At 43.6% G+C, this 24,756-nt stretch overlaps 1 protein-coding gene across 6 annotated transcripts in view; it reads left to right on the top strand.

The window, feature by feature from the left end:
- The window catches only part of wnk2 (WNK lysine deficient protein kinase 2), a 103,653-nt gene that overhangs the window by 57,099 nt on the left and 21,798 nt on the right, over window positions 1-24,756 (top strand). For all 6 annotated transcript variants that reach the window (XM_062052429.1, XM_062052446.1, XM_062052436.1 and 3 more), the window contains exons 12-22: window positions 877-1,407; window positions 13,206-13,255; window positions 13,332-13,494; window positions 13,557-13,673; window positions 13,731-13,901; window positions 16,620-16,662; window positions 16,743-16,898; window positions 18,969-19,828; window positions 23,359-23,416; window positions 23,496-23,560; window positions 23,631-24,211. In XM_062052429.1, the coding sequence (XP_061908413.1) occupies window positions 877-1,407; window positions 13,206-13,255; window positions 13,332-13,494; window positions 13,557-13,673; window positions 13,731-13,901; window positions 16,620-16,662; window positions 16,743-16,898; window positions 18,969-19,828; window positions 23,359-23,416; window positions 23,496-23,560; window positions 23,631-24,211 (2,795 nt within the window). The remainder of the gene's footprint in view (window positions 1-876; window positions 1,408-13,205; window positions 13,256-13,331; window positions 13,495-13,556; window positions 13,674-13,730; window positions 13,902-16,619; window positions 16,663-16,742; window positions 16,899-18,968; window positions 19,829-23,358; window positions 23,417-23,495; window positions 23,561-23,630; window positions 24,212-24,756) is intronic.

Raw genomic sequence — 24,756 nt, 5'->3', positions numbered from 1 at the left:
CTATTTGGAAGTAACAATAATTTTACTTTATCTTGTTTTCTATCTTTATTTTAACTTATTTCTTATTTGTATTTGTTCTATCTTTAATTACATTTTTGTTTAGTTGAATTTTTTTATTGTTGGATAGTCGTCTTAAACAATGCCAATGCGTCAGATAATAAGGTTTTGCCGTGAGCTAACGCGCAGTTTTGGATGCCTCTGTTCGCGGGTTTTGCAACCTGGTTACATTGTGACATCACAGCGAGGCAGACATACTTATACAAACATTAAGTCAAGCTCTCAGGCGATGGGGAAGCCCAAAAATTAGGATAAAGTATTATTTTCGTGCAACATGCAGGTACATAAATGCTGCTGAAAGCAGCTTTTTTATGCAGAGTCTAAATCTATTTTGCAAGTGTGCAGGTGTACCTGATTTTGTGACTAGGTGAATCTATATAATGTTTATGAAGTTTATTTTTGACAATTTCTGGGAAAAAGCAGTGCTTAAGAAACATATTTAAACAGTGTACATTTTCAAAAGATAAATAATGATACTTTTGGAGAGGGTGAGGTTAAGTTTTATTTGTAATCTGGGAACGCCTCCAGAATCAAACATCTTGCAGACAGGCTCAAAAACGAGGTATACAAGTGAATGTGTAGTAACAATTATGCACAATTTTCACCAAAGCATATCCAATACATATTATCTGGACAACGAGGAAGTGTTTTTAATGTAGATTAAAATCATCATGGGTGCCCCTTAACATAACACAGGAAGTTAACTATGGGCACGATGAAATAAACTCTTGCTTCTTCCTACTCATGTTTGGACATGTTGAATGGACAAATAAAAACCATGAACATCATCAACAATTCTCCTAATTGTTTTTTTTGCAGGTGCAGACTGCAGCTCCACAGGGGAATTTAGGAGACGATCAACTTTTGACCCCACTTCCACCTGTCCTTCCTACTCTTCAGATGCCTCCCTGGGGAACTGGAGCAGATGTAGAAACTCCTGCCGCCAGCACAGACCTAGGTGTAGCCCCTTCATTTCACGCCTCAGCAGCGCTTTCAGCTCCAGAGGAGGTGGAAACTCAAACTCCAGCGTTAATCCAGGCAAAAAGTCAAGCGCCAGGAGGCCAAGTGTTGACTCAATCAGCAACTTCCATAGCAGTCGACGCAGCGATTTCCACATCACCAAAAGTCTTGTCTACTATCACAGTTCATGATTCTTTTACTCGAGGACAAACCCAACTCTCTGGACCGGGTTCGGTCGTGATGCCAGCTCAGCATGCTGCTCCTGTTTCTGTTCCGGCTCCGGCGCCAGCAGTCTCAATGATGTCTGAATGTGTGAACCAGCCGGCAACTTGGCAATATAAGGACGGGTCATCAAGTTCTCGCATTTTACAGCAAGATACCTGCACAGAGGTATGGGCAGCAGACTGTGTGTTTTAAAAAGTCAAGTGTACAGTACATTATAGTACACTTTGAGTGCTGAGTACAGTGAGAAATGGTGGTCTCTAAATGTAAGTATCCATACCATGACAAGTAAATACGCCGATACGAGTACTTTTTACTTACTTACTTTAGATTGAGTAATTATTTTGCCTTTAAAAGGGGAACTGCACTTTTTTTTGGAATGTTGCCTATCGTTCACAATCATTATGGGAGACAAGAACAAACATGTCTTTTTTCGGGGGATTTTAAAGATAATAAAAAACGCTTAGAAGATGCGGCTCATGGGAGTCTCCGTTGTAGCCTTCAAAGCTGTTTAAAACAATTTTAAAACCCTCCCAACATTTTGTATACACACTGCAAGTGTATATATAATGTAGTAACAGACACGTTCATAACATTATGTAATATGTTCAATATTTACCTTATTTTGGTCATTTTAATCATTGCCAGAACTAATTCTTCGGCACATTTATTTCCGTTTCCATAGCAGCGCATGTTTGACTTCTGGTAACAACCCCTTCTGGATACAAAACCCATGTGTGTCTTCTAATCATGGCAGATTTGGTAACTACTATTCTTGGAAAATTAGGATCCACAACCTTATCTCTTTAAATCTGAATTTATGGAGAATGAACTGCTGTAGCGACATCGTTATTGTAAGAGCAAACACTGAGAAACCCTTTTTGTAGCGTAGTAACACATTGGCGTGCTATGGTATTAGCCGTAGAAGCTAACTACGGCAAAAGATAAGCTAGCTTCTACGCCAGCACAAAACGCGTTTGAGTTTATAATGCACAACACAATGCGATGAGGCACCAATTGTTACAGACTGAAAAACATGAACAATCATATTACAGTATCTGTAAAGTATTAGCCCACATTTGATATTTTGTTTGTACACAGCCAGCTTGACAGTGTACGTACTGTAGTTGTAATAACAAGCATGATGTGCTACATGTATCATGACCAACATTATAGTGACTTACTTGATGGACAGTTGTCCGTTTGGTCAAGCTGGCCAGGAAAGTTTTCTTCTATTTGAGGATGGATGGATGGATTTTGGGTAAGTGGGAAAAAAGATTCTACTACTGGAGAGTTTGTTAATGCAAATAGTTTGCGAAGAAGTTTCTTTGAACATTGTCCTCCTCGCCAGATACAAAAAGTATTTCCATTGATAGTAACATTTGTGCACCACTCAGTGCAGTAGAAGCACACATTTCTGTTTGTTCCACCCTCCTTTCCTGCTCGCTCGACTTCTATAACCAGCAGTTCATCCTCCGTATATTCAGCTACAAAAAGATAAGGTTAAGAATCCTCATTGTCCAAAAACAGTCATCTTCGTCGTCTATTACGAAGTCTGCCATGATTAGAAAAAACCTGCGTTTGTTTTGGCAAGTAGGAAACACACATTTGTTGCCGAAAGTCAGAAGTGCGCCGCTACGGCCACTGTAATAAATGCTCCCAGGAAATAAGTTCCGGTAATGCTTAAAATGACCAAAATACGGTACATTGTACATATTACATATTGTTATGAATGTGTTTGTTACAACATTATATATATATATATATATATATATATATATATATATATATATATATATATATATATATATATATATATATATATACATATATTAACAGCGTGTATATGAAATGTTGACAGAGGGATTGAAGCTGCCTACTGGTTTTAAATTTCATTAATTATTTATTTTCTTTATTTTGTCCTGTCCAGCCACTCAGGCAAATCATGATGTTGAGGTAGATGCCCATATTTGCTGTACAGATTTATTTTACAAAAGAGAAGTGCGGGATACTTCTCCTGTTGCCTTATTTGTATTTGACAGAGGGGGAAATTGCAAAGACAAGAGGTGGATAAGACAGAGAGACAACAACAATAGCAACATCAACAACAACAGAATAGCATCAGCAAATACGATATGTACAAATATGATACGAAAAGTGATAGCAAAGCAGTTAGTGAAGTAATTATTAATAACCCTGAAATGACAATGAACATTATTACACTAAAAATGGAGCAGTAAAAATACCAATAGAAGTAGCACTATTGATAATGAATAATAACAACAATTACCTCTATTATCAATAATACAATTGTTTCAATTGCAACAATACATGTATGTAATGATAACTTGAATTAAAAAAGAAAGCAGATAGATGGAGGGGAACAAAGAGAAGCGAACTGTATTATCCTTGTAGATTGTTACAGTAACAATAGGTTAAGCTTTGTCAGTGTGCCACGTATTACCCAGTTTTCCCTAGGGGAACAACGTTAAAATATGTTTGATGAAACGTGGTTATATGCATGACTGTATGTATGCATATGTGCTTGTATATGTACAGGATGTGTACAGTCGCGATAAAAAACAAAACTTTTGATCGCGACTGTATATGTATGTTTGTACAGTGAATGTGCATGCCGTGAATGTTATTTATGTACTGAGTTTGTGTATGTATGTGGGAGGCTAGGTACCTATGTATGTGGGTAAATACCAATGTGTGCGCATATGTATGTATGTATTAATGAATGAATATACTTATGTGTGTATATATGTATGAATAATTGTGTGTATGTGAGTATGTATGTGAATTTGTATGTACAATATATTTGTCTCCCAGTGTGTGCGGGAACCAAAGTACGGCCCCAGCCACCCAGAGAGCCCAACCCAAAACAGCTTCAAGGCAACATAGGGGACCACCATTAGCCGCATCTTGCAAATGTTTTTTTTTATCTGTAGAATCCTAAAAAAAAAAAGACGTGTGTTCTTATTTCTCATAGTAATTGTAAATGATAGGCAAAAAATAAAATAAAAAGTGCAGTTCCCTTTTAATTTGTTGATCATCAAACACTAGACATACTATACGATGATACTGTATAACAATACACAGTAGGATATAGAGTATAATACAATGATATAAATTATACACAATAGGACAAATTATACAATAGTATAATCAGTGTTGGGACTAACGCGTTACTGTGTAACGCTGTTAGTTTCGGCGGTAACTAGTAGTCTAACACGTTATTTTTTATATTCAGTAACTCAGTTACCGTTACTACATGATGTGTTACTGCGTTATTTTACATTATTTTTTATGTAGTATCGGCTAGAAACAGAAGATCTGAGTGTGTTTTATTGGAGAGTTGCAGTGTTGTCCTTCTGATTCTTCCTGTGTCACAACGGGGACAAGAGAAGAGGCGCTGTGTGTGTGTGTGAGTGGGTGTGGGGAGGGTAGGGGAGGGCGTGTGTGTTTACTAACAAGACATCATTGTGGAGCTAAAGCCGAGTTTCTTAACATGGAGATATTCTAGACTGACCATGTGTCCTCTTTTCCCCGGACATATCTTCTTTTGCGGGGCTGTCCGGGCGGAGTTTCTTAAATGCCTCATCTTGAGTTAGGGTTGCGTGTATTTTCAATGTACGTTCAGGGTTAAGAAGGGGTTAAAAACAAAACAAATTGTGCGCACGCAGCAGCATTCGTGAGGGAGGGGCAGATACAGAGAGCGAGGGAGTGGATTGATTGATTGAGACTTTTATTAGTCGATTGCACAGTAGAGTACATATTCCGTACAATTGACCACTAAATGGTAACACCCGAATACGTTTTTCAACTTGTTTAAGTCGGAGACCACGTTAATCAATTTCTTTCAAACTGTCATTGCTCAAAACATAATATTGAATCAAAATCAATGTTATTATGATTTGACCTATCCAAGGTTCCGATTACTTCACATCAAATATTCCACTTTAAAAAATATTTTTGGTGGAAGATTTTGCATATTTTGTGTGTTTGCCATTAAAAACATAGTTTTGTTTGACAAAATAGGGCGGAAAACAAACAAAAAAACAACATAAAAAAAACTAAAACATTTTGAAATGAGGGATAGATCTGAAATTGATGTAGACTCCAGAGATTTAAGCGTTAAATATAAAATGTATGTATGCCCTGGCACACCATTATCATCATTTCATGACCGAAGCAAAACACTTTTATACTGAAATAAATACACCTACAACTTATTAAATAAAAACATAGAAAAAACTACCAGCGGCGGTAAAGTTTAGATCCATGAAGGAAAGAAGAAAGTGAATGAATGTGTCACAATTCAATTAAATGCAGAACAGAGGAACCCAAGGATGCAGATGGATTGTGAGTAAAACAGTTATATACTTAACGAAAAAGGTACTCACAACAATGATCAAAAAAATAGGAGATAACAAAAAGCGACGGTGCGAAAAAGAGAACACAAACTGAGCACCGTGAAAAAAGAACAAAAGCTAAATACAAAACTAACTAAACTTGGGTCGGAGTTGCAAGACATGCAAACTACCATCGTACTGTAATATCTGTGATATTTGCATTAGTGTACTGTGTCTTGAAGGGTTGGGGGAATGCGCATGCGCGGGTGAGTTGGCGGAGAACTTGAGTGTGGGTGAGCGTGAGTTGTGGCTAACAGAAGCTCTTGTATGTGTGTGCGTTACTTTTTTGAACTACAACGAGTTACCGCTTGTTAATAAAGCGATTGAGCAGCGCATCCTCGTCTGTGTGACTCCTTCTCCACTGCGGGGCATTACATTGGTGTCAGAAGTGCTCCGATTTCAACCCGCTGCCGCCCGCATTGTGGAGCGAGGATGTTCGCCGACCGCAGCGCTCGAGTGAAGATAGAGAGAGGAACTGGAGAGTGTGCGATTGACATGCCGGACGTAGTTTGCGTCGAGCACGGACGCCATGAAGCCAGCGTTTCGCGCCACATGGACAACAGTACCGCCATGACAGAGCGGCGTCATGACGCAGGAGCGCATGCGCCGCCGCCGCCGAATGTAAACAAACATGGCGGCGGCCATGAGTTTGTGTGGGAAGCATTGAGGACGCTGAAGTTTTCCGGGAAAGGAAGCTGGGAAGCTTATAAAATTCAGTTTGAGCTTGTGGCTAATAAAGCAGGCTGGACTGAGGAGGTGAGGGCAATACATTTGGCTTTGTCACTGACGGAAGAAGCTGCGTCCTGTTTGCTCCTGCTGAACCCGGAAGAGAGACTTGATTACAGTGCGCTGGTTGCTGCACTGCAAAGGCGTTTTGGAGAGTTTGACTTGAGGGACTCTTTACGCTGTGAGTTTAAGCAACGTGTCAGACTACCGGGTGAGTCGCTTCGGTGCCTTGCTCATGGGATCGAGAGGCTGGGTCGGCGTGCGTATATCGGAATGCCGAACGCAATCCAAAACAAACTGATACGTGATCAATTCATCCAAGCACTTAAACCGGATGAACTGCGCTTGCGCGTCCAGCTCGCCCACCCCACAGCCCTGGCAGATGCACTCGAACTTGCTATGGAGAGAGAGATCGCCATTGGGGCAGCACTAGAGACATTTTCCCGCCCAGTTTCGGCTGCATCGTTTATGCAGGAAGCGGAACAAAGACCGGCGTGGGTGGAGGAACTTGTATGTGCGCTGCAGACCCGCCCAACACAGTATGAGGAAAAGAAGGACAGACGAGCGTGCACTGCTGTCTGCTGGGGGTGTGGACAACTTGGCCACCTGCTGCGGCGCTGTCCAAATAGAGGGTCTGTGTAGCCCGGACGACACGGACCCCTTTAGCCAGTTACCGGGAGCACCAGCCCTTGAGTGACGAGACTGTTGTGACTGTGGGCTGGACAGAAGTGGGGGACCCATGTCATGTTTTCGTGCAGATTGGGGGCGTGGCCTGCACAGCCCTGGTGGATACTGGATCTTCAGCCACGATTGTGAGACCGGACGTTGTTCCAGCTGGAACCATTTTAGAACCAAGTCTCACCAGATTAAAGACAGTGACAGGGGAAATAGCCCAGATGAAAGGCAGAGCGACGTTTATGTTCGTAATCGGAGGCTTGTCAGCGACATTTTCCGCTTGGGTGGCGGATGTGAGCGACCCATGTATACTTGGTCGAGACTTTTTGAAAGCCACAAGATGTGTAATAGACCTGGGGTCTGCGGTGCTCGTTTTGCCGAGTGGCCAGCGAGTAAAGCTGACCGCTCCCACTGAACGGACTGTGGCTGTGTCCGTCAACACCGCAGTCGCCAGTCCGACAACCTGGGAAGAGGCTGTCAGGCCCCCCATAGAGAGGGATGAGGCAATCAGGGAGCTCGCAGCCAAGAGGATACCATCCACCACACAGCAGCCACCGGTAATGGGGGCAGAGTCCGCTCGCCCTGAAGAATCAAGTCCAAAGTGGGGGGCGACGTCATCCGGGTCGTCCACAACAGTAGCGCTAAACCAACAACGGCAAAATGAGGACCGGACAGTAGCGGTCCGCTCCATCTGGGAAAAGAACTGCGTCAGCCTCGAAGGGGAGCAGCGCGAGCAGCTGTGGCACGTATTGTGGGACTTTATGGACATTTTCGCCCTCAATGAAAATGAGGTGGGTCTCACCCATCTGGTTGAACACCACATCGACACTGGGGATGCGCGGCCAGTCAAGGTGCGCCCCCGTCGCCTTCCCATGATCCGGCAGGAGGCGGATGATAGAGAGGTCCACGCCATGCTCGAGGCAGGAATCATAGAACCCTCTGACAGTCCGTGGGCGTCTGCCGTGGTCATGGTTCCCAGGAAGAACAGCACAAGACCGCGGTTCTGTGTGGATTACAGGCCGCTGAATAAGGTGACAAAAAAGGATTGTTACCCACTCCCGCGGGTCGATGAGACGTTGGACCTGGTCTCGGGGTCCTTGTGGTTCTCGTCGCTCGACCTGCGCAGTGGATACTGGCAGGTCCCACTCACCCCTGAGTCACGACAGAAGACAGCGTTCTGCACCACCAGAGGCCACTGGCAATTCAAGGTCATGAGCTTTGGGCTCTGCAACGCACCAGGGACATTTGAGCGACTGATGGACACAGTGCTCGCTAACATCCCCAGGCAAGAGTGCTTGGTCTACTTGGACGATGTCCTCGTCCATGGACGGTCCTTTTAGTCAGCCCTTGATTCCTTGAGGCTGGTACTGGAAAGGATTGCGGCAGCTGGACTGAAACTCCACCCAGAGAAGTGCCATTTCATTCGGCGTGAGGTGGAGTTTCTGGGCCACAGGGTGGACGGGAGCGGCATCAGCACGCTAGAGGAGAAGATCAGCGCTATCAGAGACTGGCCAATTCCGAAGGACCAAAAGCAGCTAAAAAGCTTCTTGGGACTTGCCTCATATTATCGGCGTTTTGTAAAGGGATTTTCCGGCAGTGGCGCACCGTTGTTTAGCCTCCTTCAGAACGATCAGATGTTCGTGTGGATGCCGGACTGTCACGAGGCATTTTCTGGCCTCAAGAAGGCCCTCATAAATGCTCCTGTCCTCACTACTCCAGACCCAGCTAAACCTTTTGTGTTGGATACGGACGCCAGTAATGTCGGAATGGGCGCGGTGCTGTCACAGGTGGGCCCAGAAGGTGAACGGGTGGTGGTTTACTTCAGCCGCACCTTCAACAAGAGTGAGCGGCGGTACTGTGTGACCAGACGTGAACTGTTAGCTGTTGTGTTGGCTGTACGCCATTTCAAGTACTACTTGTGTGGCGTGTCCTTCACCATCAGAACAGACCATGCAGCACTTCAATGGCTGATGTCGTTTCGTGAACCAGAGGGTCAGGTGGCGCGATGGCTGGAGGAGCTGCTGTCTTTCCACTTCAGTGTGTGTCATCGTGCTGGGGCGCAGCACGCCAATGCAGACGCTCTCTCTCGGCGGCCGTGTTCTATTGATGGCTGTAGCTACTGTGACCGGCGAGACGTCAGAGAGAAGGAGCTGCGCGGAGATGAGACCGCTGACGGGCCTTCATGCTGCACCTTGGAGACTGTGGACGCTGCAGAATGGGCGGCCAGGCAAGGGGAAGACAGCGATCTCAAACCAGTGCGGCAATGGGTCCAGAGTGGTAGGAGACCACCCTGGGATGGCGTGTTGGGGCTGTCAGTCGGCACCAAGGGCCTGTGGAGTAAGTTTGCTGTGCTGCGCATCAGGGACGACGTACTGCAGCGTGCGTGGAAGGAGCCGGCCACCGGGGAAAAGAGATGGCAGGTGGTGGTACCGAAGACTCTGAGGGACACGGTGCTGAAGGCGTGTCATGGGGGCACGGGCTCAGGGCATTTTGGCAGCACAAAGACGCTCCGTCGGTTGCGCCAAGGGTTCTACTGGGGTCAGCACCGGCGGGACGTGGAGGACTTCTGTCGGCGCTGTGATGAGTGCGCAGCCTACAAGGGACCCCAGGACCGGTCACACGCACCGCTTCAGCAGCAAGGGGTTGGAGCACCCATGGAGAGAGTAGCTGTGGACATTATGGGCCCTTTTCCCGTAACAGACAGAGGAAACAAGTATATGCTTTGCGCGATGGATTATTTTACTAAGTGGCCGGAGGCGTACGCACTGCCGAACCAAGAAGCGGAGACAGTGGCTGATGCCTTACTGGAGGGCATGTTCAGTCGCTTTGGAACGGCAGATATCCTCCACAGCGACCAGGGCGGGAATTTTGAATCCAGGGTTTTTGCTGCCCTGTGTGAAAGACTGGACATGCAAAAGACACGCACGACTCCCTTGCATCCGCAAAGTGATGGACTAGTGGAGCGGTTTAACCACACCCTGCAGCAGCAGCTAGCTATCCTCACCGCCAACCATCAGCATGACTGGGACCGGCATATTCCACTAGTGCTGATGGCATACCGTTCCGCGGTTCAAAGTTCCACAAGCTGCACCCCTGCCCTACTGATGTTGGGTCGGGAGATCCGGACACCTGCTGAGTTGGCGTTTGGGAGACCACCAGGCAGTACCTAGGATCGGCCGGGACTGGAGTACGCTCGGAAGTTGCAGGATCGGATGGAAGCGGCACATTCCTTCGCACGAGACCAGTTGGGGAAGGCTGGTTTGAGACAAAAGAGGAACCATGACGTGCGGAGCAAGGGCCGGGACTTTACACCTGACGAGCTGGTCTGGGTGTACACACCCAAAAGGAAAAAAGGACGTTGCCCCAAGTTGGACAGTCATTGGGACGGTCTGTGTAGGGTGCTTGAGAGGGTGGGGGAAGTAGTCTATAGAGTTGCAGTGCCCCCTAAGGGCCGAAAAGTTTACCTGCATAGAGACCGTTTGGCACCCTACAGGGGCAGAGAAGTTCCTCAGTTTGAGACGGCGCCTGCCTCACCAGATGGCAATGGACAGTTAGTGGATCAAGGTTCCCCATATTCCACCATTGTCGTCCCTGTTCAGCCGCTAGCGCCAAGTGTTGATGGACCTGAGTCAGAACAGGGCCGGCCACAAAGACAGAGGCGTAGACCGCCGAGGTTCAGGGATTTTCTTGTTGACCCCTCGGGGCGAGGGGCTTCATAAAAGGGGAGGCAGTGTAATATCTGTGATATTTGCATTAGTGTACTGTGTCTTTAAGGGTTGGGGGAACGCGCATGCGCGGGTGAGTTGGCGGAGAACTTGAGTGTGGGTGAGCGTGAGTTGTGGCTAGCAGCAGCTCTTGTATGTGTGTGCGTTACTTTTTTGAACTACAACGAGTTACCGCTTGTTAATAAAGCGATTGAGCAGCGCATCCTCGTCTGTGTGACTCCTTCTCCACTGCGGGGCATTACAGTACATACCAAGCTGGATGGCACTGGAAATAGCCAAAAAGGTAACTAGCAACAATTCAAGGAGCATAGGGGTCTTCGGACATGGAGAGTCAAGGAGTGGAATTGCCGAGTGCCATCCAGCTGTCGAGGTGCTGCTTAAATAGTGTCGGGAAGATTGAACACAGCTGTGCACGTCTCACAACTCCGCCCACAGGGAAACACAGGAACTCTAGGAAGAAGACAAACAATAAGAGCCAGGTCTGCTGCACCAACAAAGGCAAACTGAACACAAACCACCAGATGGCAGCAGGCGGTGACAGAATGTTTATAACTGAATACATTTACATATGTATACAAATGTGTTTGTTTTTTTAATTATATTTTTTAATGAATTAAGTAACCTTTATGACAACCTTTTTACAAAACACAATATATAATGTGAGATATAACAGGATAATGCATACGTTTATCTTTTTTTTTTTCAAAACGCTTACAAAAAAGTGGGACCCCAAATATTTACTGTAGGAACCCATTTTAAATTCCTAGCGCTGATCAACAGATTGTATTATTCTCCAGTGCAATAACAGTACTGAAATGAAGGCTAAAAGGGCATTAATGGGAGCTTTAAAAAAAAAGAAGTAACTAAATAGTTACTTTTCACAGTAACACATTACTTTTTGGTGTAAGTAACTGAGTTAATAACTGAGTTACTTTTGAAATAAAGTAACTAGTAACTGTAACTAGTTACTGGTTTTCAGTAACTAACCCAACACTGAGTATAATACACAAAAGAACATATAATACAATTTTGTATGATACACAATAGGACATATGATACAATTATATAATACACAATAGGACATATAATACAACAATTAACGATAGGACATATAATACAATTATAAAATGCACACTAGGACATATACAGTGCTACAGTGATACAACACTCAGTTGACATAATACAATAATATAACACACCATTGAACATACAATACAATAATGTAACACACAATAAGACATAATTCAACAATAAAACGCACAACAGGACATATAACAATAATTTAATTCACATAATAAATTATTATAATGCACAATAGAACATACAATACATTACTATGATATACATAAGGACATACACTACCGTTCAAAAGTTTGGGGTCACATTGAAATGTCCTTATTTTTGAAGGAAAAGCACTGTACTTTTCAATGAAGATAACTTTAAACTAGTCTTAACTTTAAAGTAATACACTCTATACATTGCTAATGTGGTAAATGACTATTCTAGCTGCAAATGTCTGGTTTTTGGTGCAATATCTACATAGGTGTATAGAGGCCCATCTCCAGCAACTATCACTCCAGTGTTCTAATGGTACAATGTGTTTGCTCATTGGCTCAGAAAGCTAATTGATGATTAGAAAACCCTTGTGCAATCATGTTCACACATCTGAAAACAGTTTAGCTCGTTACAGAAGCTACAAAACTGACCTTCCTTTGAGCAGATTGAGTTTTTGGAGCATCACATTTGCGGGGTCAATTAAACGCTCAAAATGGCCAGAAAAAGAGAACTTTCATCTCAAACGCGACAGTCTATTCTTGTTCTTAGAAATGAAGGCTATTCCACAAAATTGTTTGGGTGACCCCAAACTTTTGAAAAGTAGTGTATAATACAACAATTAACAAACAATAGGTAAGATACAATAGGTAAGACAAGTAAGATACAAAATTGGACAGATAATACAATAATAAAATACATAATAGGACAGTACTACTACTTTTGCTGAAACTGGACCGGTATTAATGTCATATCGGGACACCCCTTAAAGTAATACACGTATGCCCATAAAATAAGTCAAGAAAACAAAAACTGCTGTTGGCTCTCATTCAAACGTTTTGTCCTTTTGCCCCCAAGTTAATAAACAATAAAACAATTCAACAAAAAAAAACATGGATACTTGTGAAAATACGCTTGAAAGAGAACTGAAAACGATAATTTTCATAACACCAGGATTGATACCATCCTGGTATTGATAAGAGCGATATTTGGATCGATCCACTCACCTGTATATACTGTATACAGTAGTGTTATGGAAAAAGAATGTTATCTTTCTAATGTTTTATTTATTCTGCTTCTTTTTACTTTTTTGTTGAATTGTAGGTGTTAGTATTCCCATATAGAATTGGTTTTGTTTTTTTCTCTTCAGGAAGTGTTTCTGGACAAACCAGTATCATTGCCGAGCTATGCCTATGACAGGTGTGTGTACAACAACTATCTGCACTCTGACAAAACATGAGTATTTATAATAACCTGCAACATTTGTGATCTCTAGCCCCTTCTCTGATGTGGCATCCGGCAAGGAAGCAAGTGACAGCTACGACAGCTTGGCCAGCGGAGGCAAAGGGGAAGGAAAACATCGCAAGCACCATCGGAAGTCAGCCCGCACACGCTCTCGGCAGGAAAAGACCAGCAAACCCAAACTGAGCATGCTTAATGTGGGTATCTCCACCCGCAAACACATATTCCTGGTTTTTAACTATGGCTTCCGTCCTCACAGGTGTGCAAAACAGGTGACAAGATGGTTGAATGTCAGCTGGAGACTCATAATCACAAAATGGTGACGTTTAAATTCGATCTGGACGGAGATGCTCCTGAGGAAATTGCCACGTACATGGTAAGTTCAAACAGGAACATGTTTGTTGCTGCTTCTCAACATTTTCTTTGACCACAGGTAGAGAACGGCTTCATCCTTCCGTTAGAGAAAGAAATCTTCATTGACCAGCTGAAGGACATCGTGGATAAAGCAGAAGACGTGTTAAATGATGACACAGAGGGCGAGAAGGTGTCCACTTTAAGTTGTAGTCCCCAAAGAGGCAATAATTCTGATGGACACGTGGGAGAGGTAAATGTCATTCGACAACATTAGATTAAATGAAACATAAATAAAAAAACAGATACATTCCTTACTTGTATTCCTCTAGTTGTCTTGCACATTGGGAAGGAGGGAGAGACAGGAAGTGACAATAATAAGACCACTATGTGGCTTAGTTATTATTAGGGCTGTCTTCAATTGAGAACTTTCATAGTCAAAACTAAAATCTTGTGAATCCATGGTGTTTTAGTTTTTTTCAGGATTCAGGATGCTTTATTATTGTCCATTCTTTAACATGTACAAGACACATAAGAACTGAAATTACATTTTCGGCACAGTCCCACTAAGAGCAGACATACAGGGAGACAAGACGGGACCGCCAACGGATCAGCCACTTACGGCGCTCCTTAAAAAAGGTGGGAAAAAGGTGATATTGGGAAAGGGGGGAAGAGTAAAAAATATCAGTCAAAGGCTAGACCTTCGGGAGGGGGTCCAAACTGAGTCCAAGGGAAAAAAAACTAATTTGCCATAGCACACATAAACATGTTACATATAATCACAACAACTCGCAACAGAGGGCGGGGGAGCTGGGACCCTGGAGGCCGGCCTGCTGCTATAAAGCGCTACTCAGCCATCCATCAACCCGAAGGGGAATTAAGCGGTGGTGAAGGCGTTGGGTGGGGTTGGGGAGTGTGTTTGTGTATATGCCGATAGTCTTTGGGTGTAGTGGAGTTGTGTTCATAAGCCCAGGGTCGTTCTGCATGCAATGCAAGCAAAGTTCGACTTCCAGGTGTCGTTGAGGAGGGAGGGAGGTCAAAAGCGTCCATCTTTGAAATTCCTCAGGGGATGATTACAGAACAGCCTGTTCTTGTCCTCAAGGCCATTCGGGGGAGTCAAATCGTAGATAAGGATTTTTGTTTTTTCTCGAGTAGACAATACAATAGCTTGTCTGTTCTATTCGTCCATACTGGCTGCTCTCATATCCAATCTTTCCTTTACAGCAAGCTTCTCCATGATGTGATCCATCTTGCGATTCAGTTCAGAAATCGCCCCAGTCTGTGATCCCACAGCCCGACCCAATCCGTCCATTGTGACGAACAGCCTTTGGGCTCCTTAAGTGGCTGCCATTGTCTTACGAATTTGATGATACACCAGAGCAATGCCAAGCCCAATCAGCGAAAGTTACGTACATACGCAAAAAAAAGTTGCGCACATACGGTCAAGCGATCAAATGTTTAGAAGCCAAAGCTGCATACTCACAGTAGCACGTCTGCGTCTTTGTCATCCAAATCAAAGTAATCCTGGTAAGAGTCTGTGTTGTCCCAGTTCTCTACAGGCGTCTGTGTATCGAAGTCAAAAGTCCTCCTGGTTAGAGTCTCTGTTATCCGAGTTCTTCCATCTTGACTGCATCTTTCGGGAATGTAAACAAAGAAGCGCCGGCTGTGTACTGTTGTGGCTGACTACGTTCGAAAAATACGTCCATTTCGCACCGACAACTTTCTTCTTTGCTTGCTCAGCTTCCTTCTTCATAATGCAATGAACATGATTGAAACAGATTCACGAACACAGATGTCCAGAATACTGTGGAATTATGAAATGAAAACAGAGCTTTTTCGTATTGGCTTCAATGTGGAAGGCATACCCGTGTTCGCCGGTCTACGTCACGCGCATACGTCATCCTCAGAGGCGTTTCGAACCGGAAGTTTAGCGGCAAATTTAAAATGTCACTTTATAAGTTAACCCGGCCGTATTGGCATGTGTTATAATGTTAAGATTTCATCATTGATATATAAACTATCAGACTGCGTGGTCGGTAGTAGTGGGTTTCAGTAGGCCTTTAATGTGTGACTCAAACGAGAGAGTTGGGTCGAAGATAATACCCAGATTCTTTACCGAGTCGCCTTGTGTAATTGTTTGGTTGTCAAAGGTGGTATTATTAAATAGGTTTTGGTGTCTAGCAGGACCGATAATCAACATTTCCGTTTTCTTAGCGTTGAGTTGCAAAAAGTTAGCGGGACATCCATTGTTTAATTTCATTAAGACACGCCTCCAGCTGACTACAATCCAGCGTGTTGGTCAGCTTTAGGGGCATGTAGAGTTGGGTGTCATCAGCATAACAGTGAAAGCTAACACCGTATTTGCGTATGATGTCACCTAGCGGCAGCATGTAGATGCTGAAGAGTGCAGGGCCAAGAACCGAACCCTGGGGAACTCCACACGTTACCTTAACATACTCCGATGTCACATTGTTATGGGAGACGCACTGCATCCTGTCAGTAAGATAGGAGTTAAACCAAGACCTGGCTAAGTCTGACATACCAATACGTGTTTTGATACGCTCTAGTAAAATATTATGATCGACGGTATCGAAAGCAGCGCTAAGATCAAGAAGCAGCAACAGTCAACTCATTGGTGTTAATTTTCAATCCATCAAGATAAAAAAATTATATCAAAATCAAATTACAGGATGTTATTTATGTAGTTTGCTCATTTTCCTCAACTGGTGCACTGGTTTATTTGTTTTTACATATGTAGCATCATCTACAAAGATACACAAAGTTTCTATTGTGACATCTAGTGGACACATTTATAACATCGGTTTCTTTCATTCAAAAATGTTGGCTAATTTTTATACTTAGCAAACTCATCCCGCGGGCCGGATAAAACCTGTTCATGGGCCTGATCCAGCCTGCGGGCCATACGCTTGACACCACTGGTTTAAACGTTGCATCTTTTTTTTTCTTGTAGACGACACAGTCCGGAGCATCCCAGCCTGTTTACCAGCAGAATGGTGAAGCTCCTCTGCCCTTCAGAACATCCTCCTAATTCTCATGTTGGGTTATGGTAACGAGGTGCCAACTTGTATTGCAGTTCTTCACACAGGAAAAAGATGGTTCATAATCTGCCCTGTGGAGGAGACCCCCCTATCCAGTCAGGAAACCCCGTCTGAGGGCACAGCTTCGCAGTCCCCCGGGAGTTCTGCCAACACACAGCCTGCTGGAACTGCTCGGCCTTCTACATCACGAGGTGACTTCATTTCTCCTTAGCGTTTGCTGCACAAATGGAGACATAGCACGTGGACATTAGCCGTATGATGATAGGTGTATTTGTACACAACATAACACATTGCGTGACGGACAGGAAAAATATATCACTCTTGAATCAACACAGTAGTTAATCCTATGATCAATGTTAATTACAAAACTAAATATGGGATATAATAATGCAAGTATAATTGTTTGTATGTGGTGTATTATTGGTACAAATTTTCAACCAACGTGTACAGGGATATTTCACATGTCGTTACTGTGTATATATTTCAACAGTGTTTATGATGTGTAAAGAAAATGTTATATTTCTAGGAAGCTCATCTTGTATTTGAGATTGTTTATAGGGTTAGGAATAAGTGCTCAACTTCAGCCTAAACCCTTTCGGTCTGTAACAAATTCAATTTATGAATGTACAACTGTGTGTTTATGTAAAACTGTTTGTTTATTTTGTTGACCACTGACCGAGGAAATAATAAACTAAACTAAACTAAACTAACGACATTACCATATCGTCACACTCGGTAAACCAATACAGTAGTATCAAGCTGAATTTGTTCTGTGACAGAGCTCTTAACTCAAAACATTTGTATCTCAAATAACCGTCTCCCATTGTAATGAATTGAAATTGTTTTAAAAACAGCACATGCAACATACCTTTTTTAAAAAAGAAAAAAAAACTAACTTTTAGATCAGAAATGTTGCAAAAAACTATGCAAACAACTACAATAGTTTTATGAAGGAATGTCTTAATAATGAATAGTATTCACCTTGGAGAGTAAACTTCTACGGTATCTCCAACAGCTGCTACTCCATCAAACACACCATCTGCAGCTTCTGCATATTTTTAATGGATAAATGTCTGCCATTTTGATATTATTTTAACATTCTTGGCTGGTATTAGACTCATTCTGTTTCAATATGGTGCAGACTAGCAGAAAAAGGGCGTTTTGCCATTTTGTCGACAAGCTTTGTCATGTTTTTGATGATTGATTTCTTTAATTGAATGAATATCATCCACTTCTTCTTCTCAGCATTGTCCTTCACACACACATTTTCTTACTTTCCATGGTTGGAAGGACAAAGTTATGTCAATAACTTGTAAGACCGGATGTTTTTGTCGGCTCTAACAGGGTTCACTGTGACATTTGCTATGCCAACTACTGTAATGGCAGGGATGCTTGTAACTGAAATGGTTACTTGCAACTTAAAGCCTAAAAATTATCCAAGAAACAGCTCTTATCTCAAAACACTCTTAAGTATAGCGCAGCCCATTCTTTATCTAGTAATAGTGCCAAGAAGAAGCTGGAGTTGAAAATCTTCTTCCGTCGTAAAGTTTGAGAACACTGCTGTCAGTTTGCTGTTTTTTATGTTTTATGTGAAAAATCATTTAAAGTTAAAGTTAAAGTCCCAACGATAGTCACACACACACTAGGTGTGGTGAAATTATCTTCTGCAATTGACCCATCCCCATGTTCACCCCCTGGGAGGTGAGGGGAGCAGTGAGCAGCAGCGGTGGCTGGGCTCGGGAATCATTTGGTGATTTTACCCCCAATTCCAACCCTTGATGCTGAGTGCCAAGCAGGGAGGTAATGGGTCCCATTTTTATAGCCTTTTGAATGATTTGGCCGGGGTTTGAACTCACGACCTTCCAGTCTCAGGGCGGACACTCCAACCACAAGGCCACTGAGCAGGTTCAGTATTTAGCAGCACTTAGGCTGTTTACACAAAATGTAGGCACTTTTATGTTTTGCATTTTGCACCAACCGGCTCAAAGCAGGTCATCCAGTCACTGAAGTGTTCCTGGTTTAATTCCCACTTTCTCTGTCCCGGTCACTTCTGTTGTGTCACCGGGCACAACACCTAGCCTGCTAAGGTGAAGTGTTTCTGTGTCTCCATATACCCGGGCCATACTTGTGACAGAATAAGATCGGCATTCTTCTTCTACAGTCCTAAAAGGCAGACCTTGAAACAGCCAAACTGTGATTATGGTGTATTGTCACACCCCAAATGAATATAAATAAATACACTTTTTCTATCTTTCCTACAGCTGAAGAGGGCTCCTCCTCCACAATGTCTGGTGGGAGTGGAGGTTTCCTCCATGATGTGTACGGATTCTGTAGTCCCCCGATTATGTCCAACACGGACCCTCTCCTCTTGGCCACGCTGTCTCCTCCTGTGTCTGCTCCCCCAGCGCTTCAGTCGGTGCCATCAATGGAAGCCATTGTCAGCGTGTATCAAGCCCAGCCACCCAGAGCTCAGACTTTGCCTCCATCTTCTCCACAAAGCTCTTTTCGAATGGACGACCCGCCCGGATCTCCCGTGGGCGCCGCCTCCCCTGTCCTCTCGGCTTTGCACGCGGCAGACATCGCCTGTCCTGTTTCCCTGGCAGACGAAGTGCCCTGCTGTCCTCTGGTCATGCCCCTGTCTCTGGATGTGAACATCTCGCCGAGTGGGTCTCCCCTCACTCCTCTCCCGCCGCAAGAGCCCAGCTCTGCCAAAGAGACGCTGTCTCTCTCGTACGCGGCGGCAGCGCGCAGCGAGCGCCCGCAGCAGCCGGTGGTACTCCACCAGCCTTTTTCCAGCGTCGGAGGGGCCAAGGTGTCCTCGCTGCCCCAGAGCCCGGCGCCAACGCAGCATAGCGGAGGACCCGGCGAGTCGGACGGTGAGGGACGTCCGGCCCGCGGAGGTTTTGTGGACAGCACCATAAAAACTCTGGACGAAAAACTTAGGAACTTGCTGTACCAGGAATACGCTCCCATGTATCCATCAGGTAGCGCTGCTGAGACGCCAGGTTCTTGTACAGAGTACATCCAGTCTCCTCCTGGTCCTGACAGCGCTACTGGGGGGTCAGGAAACAGCACGCCAGGTCCTTTGGAGGAGGGTCGCTTTAGAGCAGGAGAACAACTGGTGAGTTTGAAGAAACACATACAGGTGAAACTCCAAAAAGGTGAATACCATGCAAAGGTTTGGTTATTCCAGCAATTAGATTTACAAGGTGAAACTAATATATATGACATAGGCCAGGGGTCGGCAACCTTTACCACTCAAAGAGCCATTTTGGCAAGTTTCACAAATTAAAGAAAGTAATGGGAGCCACAAAAAAAAAAATTAAATTTAAAATGAAAAACACCGCATACAGAGCTAAATGCTTTGTGCTATGTTACCCAGGGGTCTCTGACACACGCACCGGCACGCACTTTAATGTGGAAATTTGATGTTAGTGCAGCCCGCGAGTTTTGAATGAATGGCACTTGATAGCGTCATACTTGCCAACCCTCTCATTTTTCCCGGGAGACTCCCGAATATCAGAGCGTGATGACACTGCTTTTGGCGCCCTCTACAGTCTGCCCTAACAGTGTACCTGCTCGACCACACGTAGAATGTCAATCAATCAATCAATCAATGTTTATTTATATAGCCCTAAATCACAAGTGTCTCAAAGGGCTGAATGCAGTTTCAGCTTGTTCACGTAAGTGACAGCAAGGCGTACTAACTCAGCAGCCACACATCTTACACTGACGGTACCAATACCCAGAATCCCATGCAGCCCTAACTCTTCCGCTCAACCAACGCACGGAGAGGGGGGGGCGGGGTTGATGTGTGGGGGGATTTGGTGGTAGCGGGGGTGTATAATGTAGACCGGAAGAGTTAGGGCTGCATAGGATTCTGGGTAATGGTTGTGTTGTAGCTGAGCCGCATCAGAGTGGTCAAGGAGCCGCATGCGGCTCCGGAGCCGCGGGTTGCCGACCCCTGACATAGGCCAACAACATTGCAACACAGGAAATTTCAAGCTCTCTTTTGATATAATTTTGATGATTATGGCTTACAGTGTTATGTACGACAGGGGAAGGAGACGACACCACGGCAGGAATCAGTTCAATAGGTTTATTGAACTTAATGATTAACTGGGATGTGTATGCTACTCTAATTGAAAGGTGCAAAACGATGTGTAGAATTAACCGTGTAAATGTTACCAGAGTTTGTTGTATGTGCGTGTTGGATGAATCCTTCGTCAGACCAAAGGGGCAAGGCGAGAAGGCAGTCCGTGGGCAGGCAAGCGGTCTGGGGTCTGGAGAGAAGCAACAAGGTCCGTGTCCAAGCAGGGGTCGAGGATTGAGGGAGGCAGTCTGGAATCCAGTGGGAAGTCGAGGCACACAGCTCGATCACGGTAGACAGGGAAGCACTGCGGGAAACACAAAAGACATAAGACACGGGAACAGGGAAGGCACAGAGAGAGATCAAGTATGCGGGAGGGAAGCCAGAGACGGGATGCTTACTACGGGAGTGAACTATGTTCCGACACTGGATATTCAGGTCCGCTGGTCTTTATGCGGTCTGTCTTCATTAGTCCCAGGTGCGCTGATTGTAGATTGCCTGCAGCCTTGCAGGCGTGTGGCTGTGATGCGTGCAGAGCGAGCAGGGGCGTGTCCCGGCGCGCTTCTAGCGGAGGTGCCGGCAGAGCTTGCCGCCGATGACATGCGGGATTGCGCATGCGCCGTGACATACAGCTTATGAAAACCTAGAATTGAAAATTTTTAAATTTGGGGGTTTCAAAAAACATAAACCTATGATCATCAAAAGTATTACAAATATAGGCTTGCCATATTTCACTTTGCATGTAACTACTTTATATCACATATTAGGTTCACATTTGAAGTGTATAAACTTCTGAACTTTTGCATGACATTCAAATTTTTGGAGTAATACCCGTATCGCTCTCACATATTATTATACTACCATATTGTGTCAAGGTTTATTCATTTATATAGCACGATTTAATAACACTACTTCTTCAAAGTACTGTACAGATTAAAAACAGACAGATAAAAATTAAATCTGTAAACATAAAAATCACAATAAGTACAGAAGACAGCTAAACAAACCAATCAATAAAATGATAAAAACAAAATAAGCACTACACATACACAACAACATAAGCACTGTAAATAAAATCAAATAAAATAAGGAATATTCATAAAAAAGTACAAATGTAAAAGTGTCCATAAATATATAGTCTCAAGGATCAAAACTATAGAAAGAAAACTACCCCCATGCTGACAGCACTCATGCAGCCCCAGACAATGACAGTCCCACCATCAAGACATAATTACCGTGTTACTCACTTGTGTTGCCAGAAATTGCTTTAAGCAATATTGTTTGTGTGTTGCCTTATTACAAATAGTAAATCTGTACTGTTATACAAGCTGTACACCGAGGACCCGATCTACTACTGTAGGTTTGTGTGTATTAAAACATGTGCAAACTTGATAGAACTCACAAAGCTGATCTACTATGCTCGTGCGCAGAGGATTGCGTCTCTTTAATAAGCAAATTATAGAGCTCAAATTTATTTAGCGTGTCAGTCTTTATGAGTATTATCATGAATATTATAATCACTATTATATTATCAGAACTTCTCAATACTGAGAGGAGGAAATGCTAATATAATCATTTAGTGCTTGCAATGTTTTTAGAGGAAAGCAAAATATTGGTGTGATAAATAAACTTGTTTTTTTTTAAATACCTTGCAACCAGGCAATACGAACTATATACATGTTATTACAGCTGGTGTAGTACACACATAAATCACATTTAAATATTTAAATATTTTTAATTATATTTTTCATTTCTTATCAATTGCGCACAGTAGATCACCGGCAACGCACCAAAAATACAACTCGCAATTTTTGACTATAAATCTAAGTTACGGTGTTGAAGAAAAATATGACATTTTGCGTCATGTAATTTTTTTCACCAGCATTGTGTTGGATCTATGACATAGATGGCCTCAAAAAAAATCTGTTTTTCAGCTGTGGTGCGTATGAGCCGCATCGGTACTCAGTTGTAATACACTTTTTCACCACTTGTGTCAATAATGACAATATCAAACAAACGGAAGAAGTCTGGAGCTCAAGTTATAAAGAAGTTTAATGCAAAAAATGTGACTAAAGTGGTGAAGCCGTATTTTCATTTGCACTTTAATTTTATTGACAGTTTATTTTAGAAACATTTATATTATTATTTATTTTAGCACTGCATATTTTTATGTAAATGTATTTTTCATCAGTTTTTATGACTCCCTTTTTTTGCAGTATATTTGATTAGTATTTATTTTTGTAATCAACCTGACCTATGCCTTGATAATACTCTTTGTGATTAACACATGGTTTTATATCATTTGACAAGGTTTATCCTGTTAAACTGTAAATAGGTTAAATATAATTATTCAATACGATTTCAAAATCAAAAGTCAAACTAATGCAGTGTTAATATTTTGGGGGGAGCTCCTGGCCCCTCTGTAGTAGAATAGTTGGGCCCCGAGGTCAAAAAGGTTAAGAATAATATATTTAATAATGTGTATAACTTGTATATTTTGGTCACTTTTTTGTAAAAAAATAACTGTATTGTTTGTTTTTTACTGTTATTGTTTCGTTTAGCCACAAATTCCAGAGAGAATGGATAGCTTGAGCACTCTAAGTGACTCTGCTGTGTGTGGTAAGTATGTCTAGACATCATTTATGAAAGAAAATGTTTATGAATTTCTGTACTTATTTGTACGTTCAATGATCTGCAGCTTCGCATTCAAAAAGACACGTCCCACATTCTGTCTCCTGTTCTGGGGCAAGAGGCCGGTTTAAGGTGTGTATGAAATATCATGTTTTGTGTTTAAATGCTTACACTCAGCCTTTTTTTTCTCGTCTTCTGTCAGATCATCTCGGCTCCTCCTGACGTGGCCAACAAGCGAGACGTGAAGCAGAGGAGCTGGAGCAGCGTTGCCTCGCCAGCGCACCCTGCAGGTTTCAATGGTCCCACCGAGGCCATGACTCCCTCCACCACCATCGGACGTTTCTCTGTGGTCAGCACCGAGGACGACCTCACGCAGAGAACTCGCTGCAGCCGCTACTCCGCCCCTCCTGACTTCTACCTGGACACGCCTCCCTCTGTGGCGAATCAGAACACCTTGCCTCACCCCATCGCCTCGGCGTCCGTGCCTGTGGACATCACAGTTCACGCTCGCTCCCTCTCCTCCGACTCAGGGGCAGAGAGCAGCCCGGCTAAGGCGGCCCCGGCCACCCCGAGTCAACGCGCTCGCTCCGAGCGAAGAGGAAGCGACCTGATGAAGAGGGCGGTGGCCTTCCTCAGACGTTCGGGGCGCAGCAGCAGTGTGCAGAGTTCCGATTCTCCAAGCAGGCGTGGAGGCTTGCCCGGTTCTGCCTACGCCAGCAGCGATAATGACTCCGAGATGGAGGACTCCGACATGAAGAGAGAACTTCAGAGACTGAGGGAGAAGTAAGCATCTCTTGTTTATTGTCTTATCAGCATTCAGGGTTAGGCCAGCCATGCTGTAGGGTCAAAGGAATCAGGGTTGGGGGTTTGATTGACCCCAACCAATGAACCGTGGAAAAAGTCAAGCAAAAAAGGCACAATGTTAAGAGAAAATGCTTCAATTTTAATAATAACTAATAACACATAGCTTTTTTTTATTAAAAAGGTTTAATGTTATTATTAGCCTTTTTACAAAATGTAGAAAAATATGAAAAGAAATAGGGGGTTTAAGCAGTGGTCAGGGCCAGCAAGCTGGTCTAACATAACCAGAGATCATGATCATAATTAAAGATATAATAAAAGTAATTTTTTATTTACTTTCCCTAAATATCTAAAAGTATTCATATTCTCTTCATGTCATATTATGCTCTTTCCAGTGCTGTTGTTTTTAAGTTAGAGTTTGTATCCAATCAGAATTCAGCTAGCTTATGTTGCCATGCTGCACCAAATCTGCCCGGGGCCTTCAGGATCAACAATGCGGACGTCTGTGCACTGTAAGTGAACAGACA

The sequence above is a fragment of the Entelurus aequoreus genome, linkage group LG01 (assembly GCF_033978785.1).
Source record: "Entelurus aequoreus isolate RoL-2023_Sb linkage group LG01, RoL_Eaeq_v1.1, whole genome shotgun sequence".
Taxonomy (NCBI): Eukaryota; Metazoa; Chordata; class Actinopteri; order Syngnathiformes; family Syngnathidae; genus Entelurus; species Entelurus aequoreus.
Note: the sequence above shows the minus strand (reverse complement) of the source record. Positions and strands in the feature narration are given on the sequence as shown.